Genomic DNA, 15,132 nt, shown 5'->3' with positions numbered 1-15,132 from the left:
TTTGTGTGAGTTTAATTGAAACAAGATCCAAGTACACAACATATTAATGCACAAGAAAATATTATTTTTACAAAAAACAAACAAATGAAGTGAAATTTGTTCAAATGAAACATTAATAAGCAACTCAACTATTTTTTATTTAAACAAAAACATTTTAATTTAAACAGTTAAAACTTAACCTATTTATTTAACCAAATTATTAATTAAGAAAAGGTTTTTCTCTTAAAATTTTTTTACAACACTTAAAAATTTTTCAACGAAAACAATAATTTTTAAATGTAAACTTAAATATTTATCAACATAATTCTGGACGCGTGTGCACGAAAACAAAAATCACCAAAAAAATGGCGGGAAAATTCACAAACCAATGAGATTCGAGCATTTCATCGAACCAGCCAATCAGATCACTCGGATCCGGATGAAGAACCTGATGATGACGATCCTGACGACGAAGACCTTCTCTTTTCCTTCTTCACTTCCTTCTTGTCACGTGATCTCCTTCTCTCCTTCCTGTCCCTGGACCTTCTCCTGTCCCTCGAACGCGACCTCCTCCTGTTCTCACGCGAGCGTGAACGACGCCTACGCGGTGACCTGGAGCGTCTGTGGTGAGAATATGTTTTATTATTTTAATGTTAGAAAGCTGTGTTTCAAGAAGTCTTATTTGATTGTTTGTTTAAAACACAACAGCTTGAATGAGATTGCTAAGTTCATTTCTCATTTAAATTGCTTTATGACGTCATAGAGTCAACGCACATGAATGCTTGTAAAGTGTAAACCTGTTGCTTTTTGACCAAGAGCGTCTGTTGGGAGGAAGTTGTACAACCTTGGCTGTAATAACGAGACTACTTTCGGTGAAGAAAATTTAATGTTTTATTTTAAAGATTGTAAAGGGTTAGTTGTAAGTTTTGATACAACCTCAGTAGTGATGGTTAGGCTACAACTTCAGGAATTTAATTTAGTACCTAGACTGTGGAGAGGTAATTTGTATTGTTTGAAAATAAACAGAGGTAAGGCATAACACTTAAAACAGAAGTTTGTAATTTCGTAACAGTTACACAATGAATCTTTTTGCGGACTGAAGTTTTAAAATTTCAGCTTGGTAAACTTTATTTACCACCTTTTATCCCACAAAAACTGTTTTATCTGGAAATTTTCTGATAAAATCATTATTATTTAAAACAGAGGTTTTTAAATTCAAAAACAACAACGAATCTTTTTGTTGATTTAGGTTTTAAAATTTCAGCTTGGTAAACTTTATTTACCACCTTTTATTTCATAAAGACTGTTTTATCTGGAAATTTTCTGATAATATAATATAATGCTTATTAAAATGAATGTAGTTTACAGAACGTGAGCTTGTTCATTTGTGTAATTTATTTCACTTTTGGTTTGAACAGCTTTATTAAAGGCTTATGACGTCACATAATCTTTGTTTTTCTGTAACCTTGTAACCATGCTAAATATACCAAAATTTCAATTTTTACTATTAATTTTTGACTTGCTCCAACTAATTGGGACTTCAGGCAGAAGTTTCTAAATATTTATTTTACTTAGACGCCGTACAAGAAGTTATTCACAGTAGAACTTGATCTGTTGATGCGAAAGTGTTAGCTTTAGTTTTTTGATACATAGATTTTAATTGTTAAAATTATCTCAACTTTTACTTGCTGTTCAGTACAAGTTAAACATGAAGTTGAAAAAAAAATATATTTGCCTTAGGGTGTGTTTAATCTTCGATTATAACCTTACACTTCTGGTTTTTGTTATTATGATGTCATAGTTTTACAACAAATGTAATATTTCAGAATTAACTTAAAATCTTTTTTACGAGTCCATGTATTTTAGTTAAAAACTGGTATTATTGAATTCAATTTTTTTTTGTTTTTAACCAACATACAATATAAGAACCTTACAATCAAAAACATATTTATATCATTTACCTTATTTGAAATATTTCAGAATTAACATAATATCATTTTTATGACAGGACAAGTACTTTAATTAAAAACTAGTATTGTTGACTTCAAAACTTCCCAAACTCGATATCAAAATCGACTACTTGGTCTAAATTCAAAAAATGATCGCCCAAAATTTTCAGACATTCCCCTATATACTAATTAACACCACACATAGCTTTTCGCCCTTTATTTAATCATTTCCCCCTGAAAGATAAAACCTACCCCAAGAGAGCAACACCACCTTCAAGTAAAAACCCTGCTGTAGTATAAATTAATTTAAAAATAATTGTAAAAGTATTATTAACTAATAAAAATATTTCAACAAACTTTCTGTCTCTGCTCCAATTATTAGACGTTAGATTGGATTATTATTAATATATATTAATTAGTCAACATGAAAGGCAGTAAGAAGATTATGAGCTATTATGAGCTGTAATTAACAATTACTTTTAAATTTAAAATTATTTTAAATAACCAAAACAAACTTTCTGTCTCTGCTCCTGTCCCTTGAAGACCTCCTCCTGGGGCTCCTGCTCCTTCTACCACTCCTAGATCTCCTTCTCCTATCAGGTGATCTTGATCTCCTCTTCTTTGGCGATGGTGGCGGTGTCGCGTCCTTGGCTCGTTGCAGCATGTAAGACATCGAACACAAGTTTATCTGGTTTCCCTTCGCGTTTATCGTTTGCATGTCCACCTGAAATTATTTTTTAAATAATTTTTTAATATTTATTTTATGTATGACATCGAACACAAGTTTATCTGGTTTCCCTTCGCGTTTATTGTTTGCATATCGACCTATTTATTATTATTTATTATATAATTTATTATATATTTATTTTATGTAAGACATCGAACACAAGTTTATCTGGTTTCCCTTCGCGTTTATCGTTTTCATGTCCACCTATTAATTATTATTTTTATTATTATTTTAATATTATTTTATGTAAGACATGGAACACAAGTTTATTTGGTTTCCCTTCGCGTTTATTGTTTGCATGTCCACCTATTATTTTTTTAATTTTATTTTATATTATTTGTTTTAATATTTATTTCATGTAAGACATCGAACACAAGTTTATTGTTTGCATGTCGACCTAGGTTTATATTATTATTATTTATTTATTGTTTTTTTTATCTTTTTTAAAAACTTATTCATATTGTTTATCTGGTTTCTCTTCGCGTTTATCGTTTGCATGTCGACCTGAGATTAAGTAACAAATTGATATTAGTTGGGAGAAACGTAATTTATTAGGCATGATATACTATAAACTAGTTTTATTCTCTTAGCAGCCTAGAGGTAAAACTGGTAGGAGTTTAAGAGGTTTAAATACTTTTCTAGCTTCATTTTACGTTAATTTATTATTTTTATTGGTCTGAATGCTCAAGTTTGGTACATAAACATAACATAATAAATATCAAAACAGTTACCTCTCCCTCCGGTTAATTTCTTTATACGTTCTAACATGCTTGTATATATAAATATAATTTTAATTCACTACTTACCTCTCCCTCGGATTAATATACACATGTACATACATGTATTACACATTAAACATATTAACATATAAAACATATATTACATATAATAAACATTAATATTAGAAGATCATCAACAACAAACCTCTCCCTCCGGTTCACTTCCGCTTGAAGGTTCCTCCTCAGTATTTTCAGCAACGCACTCCCAATCAGCTACTGTAACCTAAACAAAAATAAATATTAGTTAAAACCATCTCAGCCACCTAGTAAAAACGAATGTAACTAAGTAATTATTATTTAAAAAGCAACTGTCACCTAATAGAATTAAACATAATTACAGTTAAAATTAATTTGATAAAAACTAAATCACCTGCTCGGGAACTTTCCTCTCAACTTCACTGTCGCTTCCACCACTCGAAGAATCATTTCTCCTCTTCTTCCTCCGGTCACCGTCGCTTTCTCCCGACGACGAAGAGTTTCTTCTCCGCTTCCTCGGCGGCGAGTCGTCCCTCCTTCTCGACCTCTGTATCGAATATTCTCTCCTTCTCCTTACTGGTGACCTCCTGCCGCGAGGACTCTCTCTTCGCTTCCTCGCCTCGGGAGAGTCCCTCCTGCCCCTTCTGCACACTTCAGGGGAATCCCTTCTCTTTCTCTTGGACACCTTTGAAAATAATTTGATTAAAATAAATATATAAAAAAAAAACTTTAATGAACACCTCTACATTATAAAAAATCTCAACTCTGTTTTTTTTAATAAAATCAAAATAATAAAAACCTCAACAATTTCCACTTCGCTCTCCGAGTCCGAATCGCTCTCCGACGAGCTCGAGTCCTTCCTCTTCTTCTTCTTCTTTTGCTTCTTCGCCTTCTTCCTTTCCTTCTTCGACATCTTCTTGCTCTTCTTCGACTTTTTCTTCTTCTTCTTCCGCTCCTCCTCGCTGCTCGAGCTGGTCTCCTCTGAACTGTCCTCGATCTTGATCGGCTCCTGCCCGGCCATCTTCAGCATCTTCATCTGGATCGAGTTCTTCGCTTCTTCCTCGCTCGACGACTTTTTCTTCTTCTTCTTCTTTCTGCTCTTCTCGTCTTCACTCGAGTCCGACTCGCTCGAGGAGTCCTTCTTCTTCGACTTCTTCGATTTCTTCTTCTTGTTCTTCTTCTTCTTGTCCTTCTTGGCTTTCTTGGATTTCTTCTTCTTCTTTACGACCTCCTCGCTTTCTGATTCACTTGAGATCAAAATGTGTTTCTCCGCTTCGTCCTTCTTCGGCTCGTTGCGGCCTTCTCTGTTGAATAAACATTTTTATTTAATTGATTTTTCAAAATGTTTTTGTTTTAATGAAATTAAATTAATTGTTAATATAACAATGTTTATTTATACACTTTGTTACATTTTGGACTTTTATTATGATAAATTTTAAATTTTATTAACAATACAATGTTTTATTATGTCAGTTTTTATCTAGGTTTCGTTTACCTTCAATAATTACAACTAGTAAATCAATGTGAAATAAAAACTTTTTTTTTTCAATGCTACATTTGGTCAAGAATGCCACACTTTTTGTTGGAAACAAAAACTGTATAAGCTTTCATTAGTATTAGTACTTTACCAAGGTGACAACCAACAATGTATAAGTTGTTTTTGATAAAAGTTATTTTAAAACATGGTAGATGCATAAAAACTTTATCAAGCATAAACTTGATATCATATAGATTTGTTGAACTCTTGCAAGAACAACTTGTTCTTTTGTTTATTTCCTAAATTAAAATAACTGTGTCAGATTTGATAGGATTTAAACTGCTTTTTGAGTAAATTTTAGGTAATTATTATCACCTTAAACAATTTTGAAACCTTAATTCTAAATGATTAATTAATGATTATTAATGAAACCCGTGCATAAATGTTACCTTTCCAATTTTCTGTCTTGTTCTTTGAGTTAGTTATTAACATCAGTTCACTCTAAACTAAATCAACAACTTGTACAAACAGTTTTTTATTTAAAAATTTGTAATATATATTCATACGTCTTAAATTACAGTCTATTATCAAAACTATTAAGGTTTTCTAGTATTTGTTTGTTATACTTGAACTCCGTTCCTTTTAAAAATATTCAAATTTAACATTTTACTATATTTAAATATTTTTTTAAAGAAAGTTCTCAAAATGCATCAAGCTTATTTAACGAAAGTTGAAAATCATGGTCTACATAGAATAGTATTTCAAAGAAACAGTTTATAAACTTTGTTAAACTTGATGAATCATCATTTATTTGGAAAACTTTTATGCACTTTTATGGTAGTTGCGAAGTTTAAAAACTTAAATTTCAGTAAAATAAAGATTATCAAAGTTACAAATAAAACTGTATTGCGTTAAGAAATTTCAAGTAAGGTTATAAGCTTTTATAAATTTTAAATCGACTCAGAAATATCTAGCTTTAAATGATTTAACTTTAAGCTTATACCTTTTTATACCCATATATGGGAAATTTCGAATAGAAATTGATGACTAATGTATCAATTGATCTAAAAATAGTTACTTTAAAACAGAATAACTTATATTAAGAATCAATTAATTTTGCCTATTTAGTTAAGTATTTCTATTTTTGTAATAAACTATTCAGAAAATATCTACATACTCTAATCATTAAACAAAATAAATATGAATGACCCTCAATTATTTATTTAGTTATGTATCATTGATTTTTTGGAAGTTCAAAAAAGCAAAAATTATGTTAATCAGTTCACTATAAACTGTTTATTTGTATAAAAGTTATTTTCTTAAAACATCTTGGTAAAAATATAAGAAATACTCTCATTAATATCAAAATAACTATCATTTTTGGCTGCAAAACTTACTTATTCTTGTGGTAAGATATTTATTTTTAAGTTATTATAAACAGTATCACCAACTTAATCACTAGAAGCGCTGGATTCCTGGCTATCAAAAGTACAATAAATATAATTTTCATTATTTTCATTATTTATCTTAAAAATATTAAATAGGTTTGATTGAGTTTCTAACTAGACATAATTCAGAATGCCTAAACATAAAATAGTGAGCGGTAACAACAATATCAGTGCTTAGTTAAGTTTATTTGTATTTTTATTAATTTAAGTTTTTTGATCTGATTTAAGCAGTGAAATTGAGTTGTACCAAATAAACTCAACTTAACACTAATATTGTTAATATATTAAACATTTCACAAAACTGATTACAATAATACTATCAAATAATTTTCATTAATTAGTTTTATTTTCATACAAATAACAACCTACACATATAAACTGGAATGTTGGCTAACAAATAAACAATACAATATTTTTCAACTCTTAGTTTTCTTCTTTGTTTATCTTTAGTATATCAAGAATAATAAGCGAAACTTATAAAATAACTAAAAAACTAATATCATAATTTATTGTTTTTAATTTAATAATAAACATATTTGTAACAGAAAACAAATCAAAAGCGCTACAACCAAAATAGACTTTTTAAATTCCAATAGCTGGAATTTATTAAAGATAATACAATAAGACACTTTTAATATACCCAATTAAATGTTCTAATACTAATATTTGTAACAAACCTGTCAAAAGCACTTCCACCAACATAATCCTTTGAAATTCCAAAAGCTTCTTTGATTCGATCATTTTCTTTACGTTTCGCCTCTGCCACCTAGTGAGTAAAAAATAACAATTCAATAATTATCTAACTACAAGAATATACAGTTACAATCTGATTATTAAAAATATTGTAGAAAAATTGATTCGATTATTTTCTTTACGTTTTGCTTTTGCCACCTAGTGAGTAGAAAATCATATTTGTACAACTATTTATTTACAACATGAATTGACAGTTATAACATCTGATCTATGTTATTTCAAAATATATTATGAATTGCATTTAACCTAATGTATCAAGTATTTAACTAAGTATAAGTTATTTGCATAGTATAACAAGTATCAATTATAAACTTTTAATCTAAAATTGTTGCATTTTTGGCTTTATATTGCACATATCTCACAACGTTTAAAATTATTTTGTATATTTGAATTTTTTTGTTTGAAACTTTTATAAATAATGTTTTTAAATAAACTGATGAGTATTTCTCAAACTACTACTTTTATCCCCTTCTAACTACAAACCCATATATTTTAAATAACATATCAATTTAGTTAATATATATACTACTTATTATTATTACCTGATGAGTATCCCTCAAACTACTACTTTTATCACCTTCTAATTCATCTTCATTCGATTTCAACAACATTGCTCTGTAAAAAGTTTATTTATTTACTTTTATTTTAAATGATTATTCTATTTACATTACTTCATATCATCACGCATTTCAGGGGTTAGCAGCTTTTTATATAGCAATGGTTTAGTCTCTTACTTAAGCCAGATTTGTTAATAAAACTTTTTGGGAGAGCACTAACTTTTAAACATATAGTTAAAATAAAAATTAAAATGTTTAACAGCAATATTTAATTAATCATTTAATAAGCATAACTGCTTACTCACAACCAATTTAAAAAAAATAATCAACCTTATTGAAAAAAAATTATAATGGTATTTCATTCAGAAACTACATTTTAGCTAAAATATACAAATGTCTGCTACACAATTTGCAAATCCTGACTGATGTTGTATTTATATTTTTAAGATTTTTAATTATTAATTTTGTAAACATGCTTAATTACCTGTAAGCCGTAACTTTTTCATCAATTTTTTCCTTCTCATACCCCTGAGTCTCCATCAACGACTGTTAAAAAAAATAATTATTAAGTAACAATGTTTAATAAAAAAACATATCATAAATAAAAAATATTTAATAAAAAATATATCATAAATAAACAATATTTCATAAAAAATATATCATAAATAAACAATATTTCATAAATAAACAATATTTCATGAAAAATTTATCATAATTTAACAATATTTAGTAAAAAAATTTATCACAAATAAACAATATTTAATAAAAATTTATCATGATTAAACAATATTTAATTTAAAAGTGTATTATAAATTAACAATATTTAATTTTTTTGCTGTAAAATAAAATTTTAGAAACTTATTTCTATATTTTATAAATCAGGTGTAACATATTTGTAGTTTTCTCATATCTTTGTTTCTATACTAAGCAATTAAATATGTCGCCGATTAATCTTTTTTTTTAAACGTTTCTTTTCAATAAAAGATTTGAGAAATATAAAACAGTAAAAGTTTACTTATCAAACAATTTATCAACAAAAACATTTAGGTCATAAACAATAGTTAATATAAAACAGCTATATCATCCCTTAAAAAACCCATTTAAAACAATATTTATTGTATACTATTTCTTCACTTTTAACCCCTTTTAAATTTTAATATCTAGAAGTTGATTATTAAGAGGTATAACTAATTATGACATCATAATACATTTCATATAGGCTTAAAAACTTTGAGCCAGACAAGTATGTAAATAACAATGATTTTTGTTAGCTAAATACATTTTAAAAACTATCTTAAATAAATAAGATAATAGTAATTTTAGTACATGTGAGAATATTTTAACTAATTTATAACTAAAAATCTAATATAAACTAAATGTTTATTTAGATTTTACACATATTTAACTGGAATTCAACTCTAACATTTAGTTCGAATTTTAATTGTATAAATAATATTTTGTTACAAGTTAAAATAAGTCTTTTAAACAAATAATTATCAAGTAATAAATTGAAGTTTGAAAGTTCTACATTTTTGTATTATTTTTCCTATAAATATATTAAACTTTTTTGTAATAATATCAACTCGTGTCATGTATAAAATAATACAAACGTACGAAAATGTTTCAAATATCATATCTACTACAAAAAACACTATTTTAACTAACAACAAATTAAAAACTCATTACCCAAAGAAAATACTTTTCCGAAGACTTAATTAAGCAAAATTTTACTTGAAAACTTTTAAAATAATTGTAAATACATTTGGCGCATTTTAAAATGAGATAAAAACGTAAAAGTTTTTCAACTTACAGTAAATCTTTTGTAGTTGGGAATATTTAATCTTATCTATCATCAATTTAGTGATAAATCAAGTCCAGTTTTTACAAACATTAAAATTTTAAATAAAAAATTTAAAAGATTTCTCTTCTTAACATTTAAAACAATTATTTTTGTAAACCTTTTTTGATTGAATAAAAATTTATAAAATTTTAGTTCAACTTTTTTAAGTTTATGGTTTTCTATAAACTTTAAGATTGAGTTTACATAAACAGTGGTTTTAACCACATTAAAAGTTCACTTAAAAATATCAATATACTATTTATTTGTATTTGACACAAAAAACAAACGTTTTTAAACTTTTTTAGTGTTCAACCTAGACAAAAAAAGAGACATTTTTAAACATTTAAAGTTTACATCAACACATAAATAAACATTTTCAATTTAAGTTTTATTCATCAATAACATTTAAAATGCTATTTCCTTAGAAAAGTTCAAGACAGAATGTCATTGAGTTACAACAACAATACAATAGATAATCCTAACAATACAAACTACTACACAATACTTACAAGAAAACATTAAGAGAAAAAAGAGAAATGGTAAGAAAAATGAGCAATGGGGAAAAAATTACTACAATTATATTCGCTGCTCGAGTTTTAGAAAACAGCTGAAAATAAAATGTTGTGTTTCTACATTGCAACATATGCATACGCGGAAATAGGAAAAAAGCGTTTAATTATTAAAAGTTTTTATTCCAGTTTAAAGTTGTTAGTTTTTATGAATTTTCAAGTTGGATAATGTCTAGAAAATATTTTTAAACTTGCTAATAGAGAAGAGCTTAATATGTTACTACAAGAAAGTGTTTATTTTTTAAATGCTAATAGAGAAAATATTTTTCACGCAAAGAAAGTGATTTTATTTATAAGTGCTAAAGAGAGAATGTAGCTTATATTCTAACGCAAAATGGATATTTTTATATTTATATATTTTTGCGTATTATGCAAAACAAGTTAAGAAATTTTTTTTTTTTCAGTTTTATTTTTAATTAATAGTGAGAGAAATGAAAAAAAAAACATTTGTAAAGTTTTTAAAAAGAGGTAATTGTGAGCACTAATATAAGACTAGTATTACTGTTTCAAAAGTTTTATTTTGTGGAATTTGAAGTTTTATTAATTGATATTTAATTTATTTTACACAAATTTTATATTAATAACTTTGAAACAGTTTTGAGTTTTTTCATAAATAAACTTTTACGGAGTTTTAGTGCAATAATTCATTACTTTTTAGTTTGAAACTGGAGTTCAACTTCAAGAAAGAAAATAATATTTTACTTTTTATTACTTCCAACAATAATAAACTTCCAATGTTTTCATTTTGAAATTTCCAGACTATTTTTTGTTGAAAATTATGGGAGTTCAACGACAATTAATGGCTCAAATAAAAACTTTCAATAATAATTCAGCTATTGAAGAAATTTATTTATAAAACGTTTATAACAGGAAACTACTTAGACTCAAAACGCTGTGACGCATCATATTATTCAGTATTGCTTCTCGCTTTTAGCAGATAGCAGTTGTAGTAAAAATTTTAAAAAATCAGCTGTTTTTATTAATTTTAATTTTGAGATTTAGACACTCTAATATTATGACGCATATTATTATTCGGTTTTTTTCTCGCTTATAGTAGATAGCAGATAGCAGTAGTAGTACAACTTTAAATTATTTGCTGATTTTATTAATTATTTTTAAACTTTGTGACTTATTTACTGTTTTAATTTTAATAGCTTTGTAGTGTTATTTGACAAAGTTTTTGTTTTCATCAAAACAACAACAATAATGCAGTAACAGTTTATAAAAACTACTGTCAACAATTTTATGTTTTCAGCTATTTTTATTAATTTTGTGAGTGAGATTATCTTCAACTTGTAATTTTTGCCACAACTAAAAAAAAAGTTGTTTATTATTACTGACAACAATTTAAATTATTTTTTCAGCTGCTTTTAACAATTATATTATTATTTGTGTGATTAATGGTCCAGTATGATTTAATCCAGTTTTAGCTCGAGTTATGTTAGTTTATCTTTTACGTTAATTACTTAATCATTGGTTTAAATATAGAATTAAAATTTTAAGCTTTTAAAAGCTTTTTACTATCTAAAAACTAAAAAAAATTATTAGTACTAACTGCTTTTATATTTAATTATGCTTATAATTACTTATGTTGAAAATATTTTGTGATTTTGACTAACACAAAAATCCTTAACAACTTTTATTGATTTTAAGTTTCAGAAGGTTTTTTTTGTTTTTTTTTTACATATCTGACTACAATTTATGCTTTTAAAATGATAACAGTTTTTTTTACAAAAGACAGTACAACTTTTTGATTTATATTAATGCATTTTGTATATGAATTTCTATAATTGCCTATGAATTTGTTTTTAATATGCAATTAAATGCTCGCAACAAGTTTTTATTTCAAAAGTGTTTTTCTCTTGAGGTCACAAGACAACACAGTCATTTCATGAGTACAGTAGAAAAAAATTTAATATAAGTTTTAAGGGAAAGTTATTTTCAATTGCATTTTGATAAATTAGCTAGCAAGAGTAGAAAGTTGTTTTTTTTAGAAAGAAACTTAGTGATAAGATTCATTTAGCTTAAATTTAGTAGAAACTATAAACTGTACATAAGTTAAATAAACTGTTTATTAATTTTTAGTAATTTATAAATAAATAAAAACAAACTTCAAGTTCACAGCAGCGTATTTCAACTTTTCGTTTTTTCTCGTGAAGCAAAATTTCTGCATTTGGTTTTTTGTCAAGTCTGTTTAAATTTAATTATTTTTTATTAAATTAATTTAATTTAATTAAAGTGTTTTAAACTAACATAATGTATCCAAGTTTAACAAACGTTTACTACAATTATTAAAAAAAATCAAATTAATTAATTTATAGAATTTATTTTAACTTAATATACTTTTACATTACCTTATATATAAACTACCTACATTAGATTTTTTTAGTAATATTAAATTTTTTTAGGCACTTTTAACTTTTTAGATATATTTTAGTTGTTATGATTACTTGTCATTTAATAAAATACATTTTTTTAATATTTTCATACATTGATAAATAAATTTGTGTTCAAAGGTTGGTACGTTTAGTTTTATTTTGTTTTTATTTCAGTTAACGTTATTTCATTCCATGTAAACAAGATTTTTAAATATTTGTTTTATGTTTACAACATAGAGTTGTGTTTAAAAAGGAGAACAGCTTTTCTTTGAAGTTAAAAAAAACTCAAGTATTATTATAATTTTGTTAAAATAAATAAAACTCGTTCTTTGAACAAAACTTTGGAAGTTAAGAAGCATTTTTTAATTCATGACTGACAACTTAGATTTTGTTTAGCATTTTTTTGGAAAATAACTTGTTCAACTTGTCTTATCTTTGGAAAGTTATCAAACTTAAAACTTTTTTAACATAAAAAAAATTCAAACATTTGAACCGATGTAGAAACTAATTTGAAGCTTTTAAAAACAAAACTTGTTTTCTATTAATAACCTGATACAAGTTTTTATTGAACTTTACTTTTATTCAATTTTATTTGTTGTTCAAAAAAAAAAAGAAGTTTGACTATGTGAATTCTGAAAAGAGCATTAAATATTAGAGACAAATTTTCAAATTGTTTTCTACAAAAAAGAGAGTTGTAAGCTTATTGATTTTCAACCCCCTGAGTCAGCATACTTAATGTATTTGTAAAATAAATTTCAAGACGATGACATTAATTATTTCTGTATTTATAATATTTTTTGCTTTATAAGGATTGTGTCCTAACTTTTAGTAATTTACATTTATTTAATATTTACGTAATAATGTACTATATAAAAACTTAAAAATTACATGTTTTTATTATTTGTAACAAACATAATTGGCTTATCAGTATTTACAGTAAATTAGATTGAAAAAATACTTTAATTAGTTCTTTATCATTTCCTGATTTGATAAGTTATACAGTTTTTTTTTTTCCTTAATTTATTAATTTGTCAGTTCTTTATTTAAAATTTACTAAATAATCCACCTTTGAGCCAAGCTCTCTTAATTATTTGCTCTTATTATTTACATCATTGTAAAAAAAAAACAATCTTGAATCAAATTTCATGAATTGCTTGTCAGTGTTGTAAGTGTCTTACTAATTGTATTACAGAAATCTACATATAAACAAAATAATATCTTTTTGTCGAATCAAGTTCCCTGACTTGCTAAAAACTACTTCAACTTTTTATTAATCACTAAAAAATCAATCAAACTAAAATTAACTTACCTGACTTGGTTGTCGGTACTAACTTGTTATATCTACTAGTTCTATTTATTTATCAAATAATATCAAACCTCAAACCTACACTTACACATCACTCTTTTATATCAAAAAATTAACTTTATATAATTAATTACTAAATTAAAAAAAATATCCTACCTCGAATCAAGCTCTCTAACTTTCTCATCAGTTTTTTAACCTAGTTATACATTACACATCAAAAATAAGCTATATATACTTTTAAATACTAAAAAAATAATATCAAACCTCGAATCAAGCTCTCTGACTTGTTCATCAGTCTTGTAGTCGACCCTGTCTTTAGCCCTTCTGACGGTGGACAGATTTCTCTGGATGTAGCCGTTGGTACCACTACCCCTGGCCGTAGAAAGCCCTATTCCGTTGTAAGACATTATTTATATTAACGTCTGTAAAAAATAGGTTAAAAAAAAGTTATTGGAATGTGCAGATGAGTAATTTTTAGTCAGAAATTGAAAAACAAAATTGAGAAATTGATGAACACAATCAAAATTCAGCTGGATTCATTGCAACTTTACTTACGCTACATGGTTAGTCTGAAAGAAGATAAAATTCTAAAATGCTAGTACAAATGAAGCTACAAAATCTTGTTAGGTATTTTTAACACAAAACATTAAAGTAAGTAGCAAAAAATGGTCAAACTCAAATGGATTAAGTTTTTAATATGATGATAGATAAAATGGAATGTAAAAGGCATATTGAAAAAGACACATTAACTGATTATTTAAATAAGAATGGTAAAAGTTATTAAATCATGATTAAGCACACATATATCATGTTAAATAGATTTGTCAAGATTTGAAGTACAATTACAACTTTATAGTTTAAAATCGTTTGGGTATAGTTTTACAAGTATTAACACTAAACATAGTACAAAAGTATGTACACACTATTTTGTAATAACATAATAGAAGTTATAATACTATAAACCTACTTTAGTTTTAAAATATATCAACTCATTTGTTAGTAGTAATTTTAACGCAATATTTATTAAAATTTTAGTCAAATGGTACATTTGAATATTCCTACCACTATTTAATTCTTACAACTAATTAACATTTTTTAAATAATTAAAACACCTGAATAAAGATATCAAAATAATAAAAATTTTTATAATCAATTTATAAATGATAAACTTATTACTTATACCAATTGGTGAATAAATATTGTATAAAGCTCACTAAATTTCTTTTAAAGGTGTTTAATGTTCATATATATAGCTACTTAACTTTTTTCAAATAACTAAAACCCCATAAAACTTGTCCTAAAAGCAAGAAACTTTACATTATAAAACAACTGGATTTCTCGGTTCTTACTATCCCAAGTCTCTTTTCCCTTGCAAGCTCCAAAACAAGGTAGTC

General features: G+C 26.0%; 1 protein-coding gene across 1 annotated transcript; it reads right to left on the bottom strand.

The window, feature by feature from the left end:
* Positions 1–4: 4 nt before the first annotated feature.
* Positions 5–14,156, bottom strand: LOC145831442 (uncharacterized). Its single transcript, XM_082938701.1, has 10 exons — positions 14,003–14,156; positions 12,166–12,244; positions 8,130–8,191; positions 7,631–7,703; positions 7,013–7,101; positions 4,210–4,714; positions 3,805–4,095; positions 3,580–3,657; positions 2,444–2,652; positions 5–600 (listed from the first exon to the last, which is right to left on the bottom strand). Exons 1-10 carry the CDS (start codon positions 14,143–14,145, stop codon positions 405–407), a joined length of 1,725 nt encoding a protein of 574 aa, XP_082794827.1. The 5' UTR covers positions 14,146–14,156; the 3' UTR covers positions 5–404.
* Positions 14,157–15,132: the final 976 nt, after the last annotated feature.

Source organism: Thalia democratica, chromosome 3, assembly GCF_965202585.1.
Source record: "Thalia democratica chromosome 3, ktThaDemo2.hap1.1, whole genome shotgun sequence".
NCBI lineage: Eukaryota > Metazoa > Chordata > Thaliacea > Salpida > Salpidae > Thalia > Thalia democratica.
The sequence above is the reverse complement of the archived record's forward strand: the minus strand, read 5'-3'. Positions and strand labels throughout refer to the sequence as shown.